A 14,183-nucleotide genomic window follows, 5' to 3' on the forward strand; every position below is an offset into this window, starting at 1 on the left:
TTCGACAGGCCCGTTTTCACGGCTTTTCCTTGGCGCTTTTTCGCTTATATTCTTTCACTGTTTTCATTTTCCCCTGGTTTTTCTTTTTTCTCTTCTTTGTTTTGCAGCGCACGAGCACCTCGTTGTGGGGCGAATGGATGGGCGTGCTGCACGGCGACGAGATTGAGTACTTCTTCGGCCAGCCGCTGAACAACTCCTTGCAGTATCGACCTGTGGAGCGCGAGTTGGGAAAGCGTATGCTGAGTGCGGTCATCGAGTTCGCCAAGACGGGGTGAGTTTTCCGCGCCAAGCTTCCCACCTCGAGCTTTCGCCGGTTTTTATGGCGCTCTTAGCCGGGTTTACCACTCACTTGCCATAACGAAAGCTTATCAAATGTTTTACCCGCCTTTTAGCAATCCCGCTCAGGATGGCGAGGAATGGCCGAACTTCTCCAAGGAGGATCCCGTCTACTATATTTTCAGCACGGACGACAAGATCGAGAAATTGGCCAGAGGTCCTTTGGCGGCCAGGTGCTCGTTCTGGAACGACTACTTGCCAAAAGTCAGGAGTTGGGCAGGTGAGTAGTGTTAGATATATCTTATAAATTGCCCGACACACTCCGATCCAAATGTGAATGAAAGTACAGTCATCGTTGGCTGTTTTGTTTGCTATTGCGTTGCCCATTTGTGTGTTCTTCTTTTTCTTTGGCTTGTGATGTGTCGTTTTCGTTTGTGTGTAAGTTTGGCATACAATTAACATAAATTTGGTATTCGCTACGATATATCGTAAAAAATGGCATTAAGTCCGCTAATGGCTGTCGGCATCATCGGAACCACACCTCAATCGGGTTAACACTGGTCAGGCGAAACATACGAGTCCGAAGTGGATTATTCACTCGGATAATGTACGGCCGATAACGGTGGATAAAGATTGGGTGCCAACCTATCCCAAGACTTTCGTTCGGGAATCTCTGGACACAAAGCAAGTGTCAATGGGACTGACAATCGATAAGGTGAACACTTACAACTCGAATGATTAATGGTGGCTTAAGGTGCACAGGGAAAAATGCAATCATTTGGGATTATATTTTAATATGTTAAGATAACAAAACAATGACAGTTTAACAAAAAATTGATTTCTTTTAAATATTTATTTTTGTTTTTGCTTGTCATATCTATATCTGAATTATAAATACACACCTGCTCGAATTTGTTTTGTATTTAATATTCAGTTCTAAAACCAAGAAGGAGAGAAATGCGTTATTTATAGCTAACATTCGATTAGTAGTTTAAATGAATTGATTGAAGAGCAAAAAAGGCAAATGATGAATTTTAAGGCATAATAATCAATTTTCTTGCTGTGTGGTGAGCTCCGAAAACCATTTCAGTTCCTTCCTTTCCTTTTAGTCACTGTTGTGAGTCAGAGGGGCTGACGCGACTGTTTCGGTGAAAGATTTTATAGTTATGCTTTTTAATTTATTTCATTTATGCGAGGCACCATTTGCCGCCGACCGCGCATCTTATTTATGGCGCTGTCAGCTTTTCAAAATGTGCGCATCAATCAGGGAAATGAGTTGCGAGACAGATCGGACGAGTGACCGAGAAAGAAATGTAAATATGCACATGTGCCATAGCCAAAAGCCGAAAGCCGAAAGCCAAGAGCCAAAAGCCAAGAGCCTGGCCCTGACAATGATCAATGATCAATGACGAATCCCGTAAAAGCCGAGTGTCTCTAGGCTTATTTGCGATTTAAACAGCCTGCTTTGTGGGCGTTGCGGCTTTATATGTTTGCACTTAAGGCTGTAAAAGACGGAGAGCCATTAAGGCGAGTGGACAGTTTATGGGTTTTGGGTGAAAGATTACCATCGCAGAGGAGGCCGCGCCACCAAGTCTGGTTCGCAACCGCCAAATCGATGAGTGGCACAAAAGAAAATTACTGTCTCACAAATTAATAAAAACTTAATTTATGCTAATTAGCCATGTTGGTTTTAGGAGCTAATTTTGGCTTTACATAAATCCGATCGATCGAGTATGCAAATGTGGCTGGGGGAACGAACTGGGGACTTCTTTTTTCGGGGAAGAGCGGGTGGTGCGGGTGGTGCAGCTGGCCAATGCAGATATCTCCTTAATCGATCATTCGAGGGGGATTTAGATATGTATGACTAGCAGCTCTACTTTTGATCTGGCTGCGGTAAAAGTTGCCACTTAGCACCCGAAGATCTATCCCCTATCCCAAATCCCGATCCCTCTTCACCCACAAAGCAAACTGGTTTTTGGCAAATTAATTAATTTGCATTTGTATATGTAGCGGTTCGTTCTTTATGGCCAACAGCGCTTGCCAACAATGCTTCCCATTTGGCTTAATGGCGAGTTAAAATTTCACCCGAGATCTAGTTTGTATTAATCTTATACAATGGGAACTGGAACTGGTCGTTCGTTTCGATGGTTGGTTGGTCGCTTGGTTGGTTGGTTGGTTGGTGGGTTTGTCGTCCTGCTGTTTTTGCCAGACACGCTGGCACCGAAAGCCCGAGTCGAGAAATGTCACCAACCGCGATAAATAAACGATCGTCGTGTCATAACTCAGGCGCACGCGTTGAGATACGGATTGAAGAGCGCTTGTAGATACAATATCTTTTGCATTTGTATGGCCTTTTCTCTTTCGACTCCAGCTCAGCTCAACTCAACTCAATTCAGCTGGCTTTGGTTCGTAGCGTTTCGTTTTTTGGCTTTTAGCGACACGTGTTTCAAATGTTCGCCGTGTTTAATTTGTATGTGGTTTTTGTTGCGGCTGTGCCAATTTATTTCTTCATTATCTGAGCGTATAATCTATGGTTTGGTCAGCCTTTTAAATTCAAATTAGCAAAAATTAAATGCACGCGACAGCAAGAGGGACCGAGTGGCTCAAGAAATATGAACAATTCGGATATTATAAAGGCGATTTATGGCCCAGCTGGCCGAAGATTGATTTCGAAATTGATTTGCCTCGCTTTGTTTTATCGCCTTGCTTGATTTTAAGTCATTTTGCGCACTTGCACTTCACATGAGGCGATTATAAATTATAAGTCGTTGAGCAAGTTATCCCTGTACTTCGGCCAGCAGAGAAATTAAAAATGAAAAACCAAAAATACGAGTATAAACAATTTGCGGCGGTTTGGGCCTGGTTTGGCGTGTTGAAATCTGATCGCCGGCCGGGCCATTTGAAGTTTGTATCTTGTCTGGTTAGCTGTGGCCAAACAACTTTCGAATGAATTAGCACACGAATTTTGACTGAAGCTCTGCCTGCATAAATGTAAAAAATTATGGTTTGACAATGCATAGCAGGCCGTTCTGCCGGGACTTTTTCGGTCCAAGGTAAGTTCGCGTGACACTCCCTAAGTTTTCGTTACCAATGCACCGAAACTCGCACCGAAAACCAAATGCTTTTCTTTTGTTTTCTGTGTATCCTTTCAACCCTTATTATTTTCGGCTTCATGTGATGGCTTTTCGAACGATAACAGAGCAGTAGATAAAAGAAATATGGCTTATTTTAGAGAAGACTAGAAGTTTTTGCCTTGGAGAACCTTTTCCAGAAACCGCCCACATACATAAAAAGTCATTATTGAACTTCCTCATACATTTTCCTGAAACTATAATTTATTTTTCCTCCTTCTTTTATAGGTTCAAGCTGCGATGGAAATTCGGCAAGTGCTTCCATATCCCCGAGGCTGCATCTCCTTGGAACCGCTGCTCTGATCTTCATCTGCGCCGCATTGCGAACCAAAGGGGTTTTCTAAAAGAAAACCACTACCGGCAGTTACCACACCCACACACACTGAAACACACACCCCATCACCGCCACACACACACACAAAGACACCTAATGTTAGAACACACGTATATTAATAAAATTTAGCAAACGAAAGGAAACCAAATTTTTTGTAGGCGCAGACATTTGTGTAGGAGCAGGAGATTTGTTTACGGAACCTAGCAAGATCGGTTTGAGCAAGTCGATGGCAATTGCTGAACATTTGTAAATTGAACTTAGAGCTCTACGCACCCCAAGGGGTCCGAGGATTTCCGCGACTCCAGAGACCACTGTAGCCACAAGCCGTGCGCCATAGGCCAGGCCTAAAACCAAATTGTTTTTGTGTAGCACAACGCTAAATTACTTCATTTGAGAGAAATTGGCCAAAGGACGGGCGGAATTTTTGATAAATATTAACGGAAATAGTTGAAAAATGTTTGTCATGCCTTCGGGGGCAGCCAAAAAGAAACAAAGTTTACTCAGATACGGAAAACTCGCTCAGACGACATACACTTTTTGCCACGCCCACAATTCTCGAGCGATCTTTGAGCGCATTTAATGGCACAATTTTTGCTTTTTAGTTCGAAAAAAGGTCCTTGTTGCCTAACGATATTTGGCCAAATTGCATTGGTTTCATGCTTAGGTTGAGGGTTCGTTTGATTTCGATTTACTTTCCCAAGGAAACCCACACACGAAAATTGTAACCACACAGAAGAATTCTTATGAGAAAACCCAAATGGAACTTTTCGGAAAATCAACAATTGTATTGTACAAAAATTGGCATTGGTTTATTAGAAGAAAAAAAACGTGAACTTAAAACCAAACAAGTGGATTAGTAAATGTAGCCCCAAGTCGAGCACTACCCGAAACAAATTTTTTCGATGCGAACAAAGCGAAGCAAATTGATTAATTGTAACAAAGAATCGAAGGAAAAACGAGGTTTACGCGTTGTTCGGGGCGAAGACGATATTTATAATGCAAAACATATCAGTATATTATTGTATTTGTACTAAACGTTTTACAAATTGGCTTAGTGAGAACTTTGATAGAGGAAAAACGAAATGATTTAATACTGAATAATGGTAATTAGAAATTTTATACACATAGCGAAATTGGATCAATGATTAACACAAACCGTATTGTATAATGAGTAACGTATATGTACTTGGTATGTCTATATCTATAAATAAATATTGTTCAAAACGTAAAACCACAAAATGAAAATGAAAATGAAAATGAAAACGAAAATGAAATGAAAAATGAAAAACCCTAGAGTTCAGTGTGTGTCGCAGACTAAATGAGAGCTAATGAGTAATCGTAATTGTAATCTGTAATCGTAACCGTACTCTGTAATCGTATTAAAGGCATATCAATATGTATTAACTATGGAAATCGAAAAACTTTCGAAATTTACTAAGGTAAGCCACACTGATATTAATTAAGTTATTTTTATCAACAATTATTATAATACCACACACTATCTGATAATACATAGATTCAGCAAGTATTAGACTTATGAAGAACAACAACAACATTAACTGTTTGCTAACACTTGAAAGTTTTAAAACCAACCAATAAACGAGAAAGCCCTTAAACCGATAACTAAGCAAATTCCCGATAAATAAGCGATTATTGTATTGTATTGTATTAGGTATGAACTGTGGTCGAGGCCTACTGAGCGATGTTCGCTTTCAACTGTAGCAATTAGGAAAATTTATGTGACCCCTAGCCAGGTGGCGAATGCACTTACACAGGACACTGTACTCGATTCCGTTGTAGCCGATACTACTCGTACACTCGACATCAATGCAAGCAACGATAGCAGCCACTCCACTCACTTAGAAGTCCCCATAGTTATACGACAATTGCACCGCGATTAACAAATTATTCTATAATTGAGAAAAGCGAGAAGCGGAAAGAATCGGAAGATCAGCAAGATCAGCAGATCCACAAGGCATTCCTAAGTTACGCATTACTTTAGTATCTTCTAAAAGGGACAAACAAGAGAACTAACAAACAAATCGAAAACAAATAATAACACTGCATGATGCGAAATAATAACTTAAACAAATGGATTTTTTAAGTATATGTGGAACATTTATATTTTTATACCATGCAAGAAGCGAAATGAAAACAAAAACCGAAATTGCGTAAAATGGAGATATTAACAAACGATGAATAACTTTAAAATTTTGTACTAAGCCATTGTCTAAAACTGTGGACACGATGAAGTGTGAGACGAACTCCAAGATAACTAGCTTTAATCCCTGTTCCCTATCCCTATAATTGCACCACGTTCGCCTCTTAATCGAAATGGAAACAAAACAAAAAACTTAGGTATATATAGTAACCGATTCCAAGACTAGACTTGATAGTTAATCCATTCTGTAGCGACGAGTGGGCCAAAGCGAGGGCTGCCTGTACCAAGGCCACGCCCACCTGGCCGGCCTCCAAGGTCAGGTGGTGTCGGAGGGCCAGAGGTCATCCAAGGCAGTGTTTACTGTGCGCCCACTCGCAGAGAGCATAGAGTTAATGAATATCAAAGAGAAAATACACGAGTTTACCGTGTATTATGCCTTCTGCCTTCGAAAAAAAGAGAAGTGAAAAGTACTCGTTTTACGGATCCGTTGTTACCATTTATACGCATTTTCCCCTTATTTTCGTCTAACCCGAAATTAGGAATATTTTTTTGTCATTTTGCATGGTTTTCGGCTCAAGCCAAAGAATTGACAATATAATATTTCGCCTTAGAAGCAAAGGAGCAAACGAATGAAAGACAAATTCCAAGTGTTATGCTTATAGATCTAAATTTTTATACATGGACATGGACATGGACACTTCGTCGTCTCATTTTTTGGTGAACGTGCACTAATCGCTACTCGTATGATTTGTACAGATTATGGCTTTCGTTGCGGTTCTTCCAGGTCATCTTTACGAGGTATATATTTATATACAAATATATATAAACGATAGGACAACCACTCACACATACACATGCACCCACTCTCACACGAACACATCTCAGTGTGCTTTTGCTGTAGTAGTCTGCCAATTGTAAAAGAATTTATATATAAACGAATCGAAACGGAAACGGAAACACTCATATTCTAATCTATGATAATAATGAAAGCATGCTGGTCACTCACACAGACACGCGTACCCCCAAACACCCACACACACACACACACACAAACACTTAATAGAAGGACGAAGCGTAGGAATAGGAAACACATGAGCAGAATCCTTAGACGGTTATTGTGTTTGTGTTTTGTATAAAAAGAAAGCGAAACCAAAACCAAAACCGAAACCAAATCGAAGAAGACATAGTTCAAGTTTTTGTTTATTGTGTATTAAGGACAAGTTAAAAATTGTATCAGCTACGACATCTGATAATAAAATCGAAATCTAGGTGGTAGACAAAACTCTCTGTACAATGTAATAAATATGTTGATTGCTATACAATAGAATACAATACAAACTACACACTCGAACACGAAGAATATCTGAATCTGATGAAACCAAAACAAGAAACAAAAAAATATGATACGATAAAAACTGAATAAACCAGGCACAGAAATGCATTTGACATCACAACAATTCTCACAACTAGAATAAAGGAGGAGAAGCGGAGTTTAGTAAATTAAAAACAGAGTCTTTTATGTATAAAAATCAAATACATATCAATATATGGCCTATTGTTTATTTAGTTTAATTATATATTATGAATAACACACTCGAAGCAGCAGGTGTGCAGTAAGGCTCTGATTTATGACTTTTTAAGTAGGCAATTTGTATAAATTAAGCAGCAAGCAAACACAATACAAGCAGAAACAAGCCAGAGAACGGAAAACAAAAACAAATTGTGGTTAAATATGTGTTCTTACTTGTTAGTGGTAATAAAAAAAGGTAAAAGTATAACAAACAAATTAAGCAACAAACTGTAATTATAACTGTTAGCTTTTAATCATGCCAAGCATTTTCCGTTCGATTCCCCGATATTCTTTTCAAAAACTAGCTTTGATATATGTTTTCACTTAGAACACACGGATTAGCTTTTATTGCAAGTGTAGTTGCCCCACACACACAAACACACACACTCTCACATACCTTTGAGAACTCCCACATACACACACAGACAAATGTCCGGCTGAGTAATTTGTAATGGCTATGGAACTACTTAATAGCAAACAAACACTCGAGCCGGGCATCACTAATGCAAATAAAGTTAAAAGGTAGCTAAAAATAACAAATAAGACAACTTTTGCTCACGCAAAAGAGCAAAAGTCAAGAGCAGATCGGAAATAAATAAATCGAGACTCATAAAAGTGGAAGCGGACACCCAAACACATGCAGTTAGTACAATGGCAGCTCCAAAAGTCCTCATCTTGTGTTCCAAATTTGAATATATATATCATTTGATGGCGACGCTTTAGTGTTCAGCAAAAGTAAACAAATACAAACCAAAAATTAACGCAGAATTCTATTTAATGTATATGGCGATGTTTGTTTGTGTGTCAATAACGAAACGTTGTTAACGATTAAATTATAATTATTATTGTCGCAGAACTTACTTTAAATTCAAGGAAGACGAAATGAAAACTCATTTCTTGAGGTGAAGACCTTGCGCAGACGACAGATAACATATGCAAAACATAATTGCTGTTTTAAGATATTAACTATATATAATATATATATACAGACATACATCTAGATTGAAAAATATGACATGAGCATACAAAATGTAGGGATCATTTTACTGAATATTATATACATACTACTACATATAATCGAAACCAAGAAATTCTGCTAAACAAAGGAAAATTAAAAACAAAAAAAAAACCACAATTGAATGCTAAATGTAATACGATTACTGAAACTCAAGAGAAAGTAAGCAACTACCAAGAGAAAAAGTAATGTGTAAACAATTGAAATCCGCATTGAAGCAGCATAAAGAATACAAAAATTTAAGTGAAATTATATTACGAAATATATTGTATATCGATACAAGATGGATACAAGTAAAATAAAAATAAAACTCATGTATCATGTACTAAACAAACAGCACTCCGCTTTTATTTCCCGCCCCACTCGTAGATAACTTTGCCATTTGTCAATGGCATTTGCACATCTGTTATTTGCCACTTGCCGTATTTTCAGTAAGTCATCAGCTTCAGGAAGAAAACAGCGCCATCACTTCGGGCTTAGTGGCTGCTAATTACACGGCACTTTGCATTTGCATCGAATCAATAAAAACTGAAATGATAAACGCCAAATAAAATCGCGTATTTACTGCTCACTAAGCCGCAGTGCAGAAAACTTAATTTATGATGCATATAAATCCACAATTATGCCGCCACTTCCGCGTGCCGACTGCAGGCCGAAATATGCAAATTAATCACTGCAAATGAAAAGGAAAGGTGCCCCATAAATGCCCACCATAATGCTCCCCCCTCCCCCTAATTTGCGTGCCAACATTTGTCAATTTGCCCCGGGTTCAGGGTTGCTTTTATGTGGCCATTTAGAGCCAGTAATAAAACTTAAAGGTGCCCCGACCCGCGACTAAGCCAGAAAGTCTATATCATTTCGGGTGTACGAATCTCGAATGCTCTACTATGCTCATTCAAATTATAGGTAACTTGTTAAATTCGTTGTGTTCCAAATGATTCTTTTTTCAAAAGATTAATATATTATTATGGTAATTCTTACCTAAGCGTTTCCATCTTATTTGTAATATTGTTGTGTAAGTAATGACAAAATGAAATTAAATAAAAAAATTAATTATTTAAAAACTCGATACTTCACAATATTTTTTTTCTCCAAAACGTGTTGGTTAAACTAAAACAGAAGATTAAATCAAGCGTTTAACCTTATTTCAACAAATAAAATTATCGGAGTTATAAATTTTGTTGACATTAGCATATGAATAAAATCTAATTCGTTTGTTCCTCACTAATATTTCTTGATTAGTGTTTGTTTCTACTAGTTAAAAGGAGATCTTACCTGATTAGTTTCAATATCTAATATCAACGTTGTAATCTCAAATTTAAAGGAACCTTTGTTGGAAAGAGTGTTAAAAGAAAGACAATGCATTGTCATTAGGGTTTGGCTAGCTACGCTGTCGCTGGCATAAAAGAGCCGACATCCATGTAAATGCAAATTAGTATTGCAGTCGGCGGGCACTTTATTTGAGTATTTGAGTACATAGTCGTTAAGAGTCTTTATGCCCGGTACTCTAGTAAAGTTTATGTAATTTCTGTGTCTTCTCTTGCAGAATTTGCGCAGCAGATAACTCACGTGGTCACCTCAGCGTTTGTCTACCTGAAGAACTGGCTAATTAGGGGCTAAAAGAAGTCTTTTAAAGTATTATCCACTTAAAGTTAATAGTTAATCAGGGCACTATTCATATTACTTCCACGGAAAGCAACGGAAAGTCTGAATGCAGGATGATTAGGCTAAGGAACTGGAATCTGAGATAATTAATTGCTAAGCAAAGATTAAAAGTAAGAAAAGGCTGCAGGATCTTAGATCAGAAGAATGTAAATCCAGGGCTTTGTATCGCAGTTTGAAACTGAGTAGTTTTGTGAGATATCGAAAGAGGAAAAGTGCTGGACACCCTCACAATTATTTCCCCTCTTAAATTATTCAGCAGAAACACTAATAAAATTGTTCCACTTGATTGATGCATACTCCGGCTATTTGTGAAGTTTGAGTATTTCCGTTTCTAGCCGGTTTCGCAGACGCCATTACTTAGTTTTAATTGATCCGCGGACAATCGGCGAGCGGAGTTAATCTTGCGATCAAATAGGTTTTTACACGCGAAAGGCAGCCGCAGCAGCAGCAGCAGCCTTCAACCTGACATATGAATAATTTAAGTTTCGCCGTATGCCGTGCTGCGACTCGATAAACCAACCGAGAGATTCGAGCCAACTCGAGTTCGAACTCGAGTTGAATCGATGAGCCATCGCCGGCGCAGACTTCTTGGCAGCGTTCCTGTCCATTGACCCAGCATGGAGCCCGTGGAAAGAAGCCCTCGTAAACTGGCAATCGGATGGGCCAATGAAAAACTCTTGGCCCGTCACATTTTGAATGGTGGAGAAAGGGGCCGGAGCGTCTTTCATTTCGGCCAGATAAATGAGCCAGCGCACGGCGGAGACAACCAGTCACCACTTGTCGTAAATCTTCTTTTCGGCTTTGTGAGCGGGGATGGGCCGGCTAATTCTTCAATAGAAACAGAAACAGAAACAGAAACAGAACCTGTTTCCAATTATCATTTTGCATTTGGCCGGGACACTCGGACGGGCTTTCTCGCCGGCCACTGCGTTTGGCTATGGTAATTTCGACGGAAACGTGGCTAAATGGCCCGTCTTGGCGAAACAAATTGTTAGTGTCAATTAACATATGGGCTGTGGCCAAATGATGCTGCCAATATCCCGCCAACCCAATTGCACAGTGAAGCAAAAACCGTTTAAATGGTGGAACAGCCCTTTGATCTAGTATAAATAGAAGGGATTCCGGCGACCTGAAACCGTTTTAAGTCGCCAATCGCTAATGACCTGGCCAATCACAACCGGACTGGCGGCTCAATCAATTCCAAATAAATGTTCACAGCTTTTCGAGATATGTTTTGGGAACTTGCCGATTCGAGGTCACTGTTCCTGGGACGCAGAAAAATGGTGTTGGTCTGCGACCCGTTCAACTGAAACCAATTAGCAGGTGGGGTTCCATTCCCGGCCAAGATGTGCTGTCTACAAATGATGTCAAGTCCAGACTGGATCGGTCCACCGCGGGGGAACTACACTCAGAAAGAAGATGTCACTGAAAATACAAAATAGTTGATGTCCACGAAGTTATCAGACATCCATTCTAAAATGTAAATATATTTATATTTATTTATTATTTAATACTACAAAAATGATTTGTAGTGTTTTAGTTTAGTGCTTTTTATGTTGATGTATTTTTTCCTATTCCGGAAACTATTTTTTAGGTAAACGAATAGGCAGATTAATTATTCCGCTTTTTCCAAGTCTTAGTAGTATAATGTTTATGGTGTACTTTACCAGGTAACAATAAACTGCAGTATCTCTATTAATAAAGCCATTTATGGCCACACTAATTCGCAGATGAATGAATGACTCGCTATGCAAATATTGTGTTTCGATGGAAATTGTCAAGCTGCGTATAATACGCCATCGAAAACAATTATAGTAATGTCTTGTGCAAATATTTTTATCCACCTTCGACGTAATCCAAAGCCCACCGCTGACGCAGTGGCAAAATCCGAGTTCAATGGAATTGTTGTTCAATATTATTGTTTAGAAATGACCCACTTGCCTCGGCGATAACACCCACACGTGCGGCACTTCTTGGCCAAGGCGTAAACTTGGCTGGGTAACCGGAGCTGTCTGGCTATCAGGATGGCTAAATGCAGAGCACACGCGGCGCTCCAAGCGTGGAAGATTCATTGCCAAGTTCGTTGGCACTTCCGGAAGGTCAAAGACGGAGAGAGATAATGGCCCACAAATCATACCACAATTGTGTTACTGTTTACAGAATTGGCCATGGTCGGAATGGGCTTATATAGACCAGGGTCGATCTTTTATCGCTCGCCGCTGTTGACAAAAAAGTTTGTCGCCCCGCTGCCAAATATGGGGCATTTAACACGGCCCAGATGTTGAGTCAGGTTACGTTATTCGGTCTCCAAATTGGCAAGCTCTTCAACTCGACAATCGTACATCAAATTTTCAGAGGATTTCATTTGGAGCAGAGCGCAGCCTTCTTGTTTTCGGTTTTAATCCCCTTCAATTCTAATAAATCATTATTATCTAAGCACTCGCACTGTATCACACGCTTTGACATTGGAAAGTTTTCAGACAACATTATTTATTTAATCTATTTTATTTGCTCTTAAAAACATTGATTAATGGTTGTCTTTAAGCTATCCAATGCCGATTGGTTTGATTTCATCTATTAAGCTTTTACGACTCAAATTCGTTTAGCTAATAAACTTAAGTAAGTATAAACGGCGATCCAGAATCGGGTGAAATTCCTGTTCACTCAACACTCACTACACATTCACATTAGATTGGCTGTCAAATAAAAATTATAACCAGCATACATTTTCCTTCATCCGAGAACAAGAGTGTTAAAATTGTGTATTTTTCGAGTAACGATTTGGGAACAGCAAAATTCACGTGAATGTTGAGGATCATTCGGAGCAGATGTGCCGGCCAATCGGTGCGTTTTTTGGCCAGCTACGGCTCGAGATTCACGTACCAGAGGCACCCGATGGGGCATCCCCGCATCGAGAACTACTACCAGGTGCTCAACGTGCCGGTGGGCTCCAGCGAGCGCGAGATCAAGCGGGCCTTCATCGAGCTGTCCAAGAAGTACCATCCGGATGCGAATAGCCAGCAGCGCGACTCGGAGGTCTTCATGCGGATCTGCGAGGCGTATCAGACCCTCCATCGCCACAATTCGCGGCAGGTGTACGACTCCCGGCTGCGGATGCAGAACCAGACCCAATCCGCTCCAGAAACCTCCTTCACGGGCCGGCATGTCTATACGGTTTGGTCGCAGTATCAGTCCGCCGTGCGAAACAAGCAGATGGGCCGGGGATCCCGGCGATTTGCGGCCATTAAGCCAGTTGTCTTCAAAGGAAAGGCGGCCAGCAAGTGGCTGCCGATGCGAACGACCTTGGCCGACCTCCAGCGGGCGGGATGTAAGGGATCCTGGCAGGACGAGGAGTACTCCTTCCCCAACAGTCCTGTTTTCTACCTATACGCCTCCGGATTCTGTCTGGTGGTCGGACTGGTTCTGGTGGACGTGTTGAACCGATTGCGACCACAGCCTCAGCCTCAGCCAGAGGAAGACCTCGAGTCCTGAAAGTACGAAAAGATCCTGGGACCTCAACAGTCATAGATATCCAAACACCCATCCACCTGCCTCACATTGTTTTTCTGTCGAATCAGCGACAACTCATGCATATGCATAGGACATTGCCTTTGTTGTACGCCCTGGTCTCGTTTGAAAGAAAAATATATAAATCTGTTCGTTAATTGTGTGAATCTCTCTGTGAAACTACAACTTCGTCTGGCAGGCTGATTATGCATAATTTGTCATTCCAGCATAACCGATCGGATTGTACAAACGAGTTTCGCGACTCACGACTTCTAGTTCAGTTTTCAAGCTAATTAAGAATTATGAAGTTTAGCGCTTTTGCTTTTCATCCTACCCTAGGATAACAGGGTACTTAGGAACTCTGATGACGCTTATGAATATTTCAAACAATTAAAAATATACCTAAGAACTTTGATGATGTTATACCTTTGTTTATGGCCGTGGCTAACTAATTATTCATTTGTGATCTCCTTAACTGGATTTATTATTGACGTATTTAAGAACATTGGTGACGTTGAAGCTTC

At 40.1% G+C, this 14,183-nt stretch overlaps 2 protein-coding genes across 6 annotated transcripts in view; both read left to right on the plus strand.

Annotated features, from left to right (window-relative positions):
* Positions 1-10,446, plus strand: part of LOC108087223 (acetylcholinesterase) — a 38,005-nt gene extending 27,559 nt beyond the window's left edge. For 4 of the 5 annotated variants that reach the window (XM_017184502.2, XM_017184503.2, XM_017184504.2 and 1 more), the window contains 3 exons: positions 108-271; positions 393-556; positions 3,636-8,823. In XM_017184502.2, the coding sequence (XP_017039991.1) occupies positions 108-271; positions 393-556; positions 3,636-3,751 (444 nt within the window). In that variant the 3' untranslated portion in view covers positions 3,752-8,823. Of the gene's footprint in view, positions 1-107; positions 272-392; positions 557-3,635; positions 8,824-10,033 lie in introns of those variants that run through there. The other variant, XM_017184505.2, reaches the window with a different exon arrangement.
* A 2,177-nt stretch (positions 10,447-12,623) lies between these two features.
* LOC108087087 (chaperone protein DnaJ) lies at positions 12,624-13,817 on the plus strand. The gene is made up of 2 exons (XM_017184269.2): positions 12,624-12,771; positions 12,844-13,817. The coding sequence occupies exon 2, from the start codon at positions 12,958-12,960 to the stop codon at positions 13,642-13,644; it is 687 nt and encodes a 228-aa protein (XP_017039758.1). The 5' UTR covers positions 12,624-12,771; positions 12,844-12,957; the 3' UTR covers positions 13,645-13,817.
* The last annotated feature ends 366 nt before the right edge of the window (positions 13,818-14,183 follow it).

Source organism: Drosophila ficusphila, unplaced genomic scaffold, assembly GCF_018152265.1.
Source record: "Drosophila ficusphila isolate 14025-0441.05 unplaced genomic scaffold, ASM1815226v1 contig_791, whole genome shotgun sequence".
Lineage (NCBI taxonomy): Eukaryota > Metazoa > Arthropoda > Insecta > Diptera > Drosophilidae > Drosophila > Drosophila ficusphila.

Excerpts from the sequence above, each read along its gene's own strand:
- LOC108087087 (XM_017184269.2), top strand. The coding sequence starts at position 12,958 with ATGTTGAGGATCATTCGGAGCAGATGTGCCGGCCAATCGGTGCGTTTT.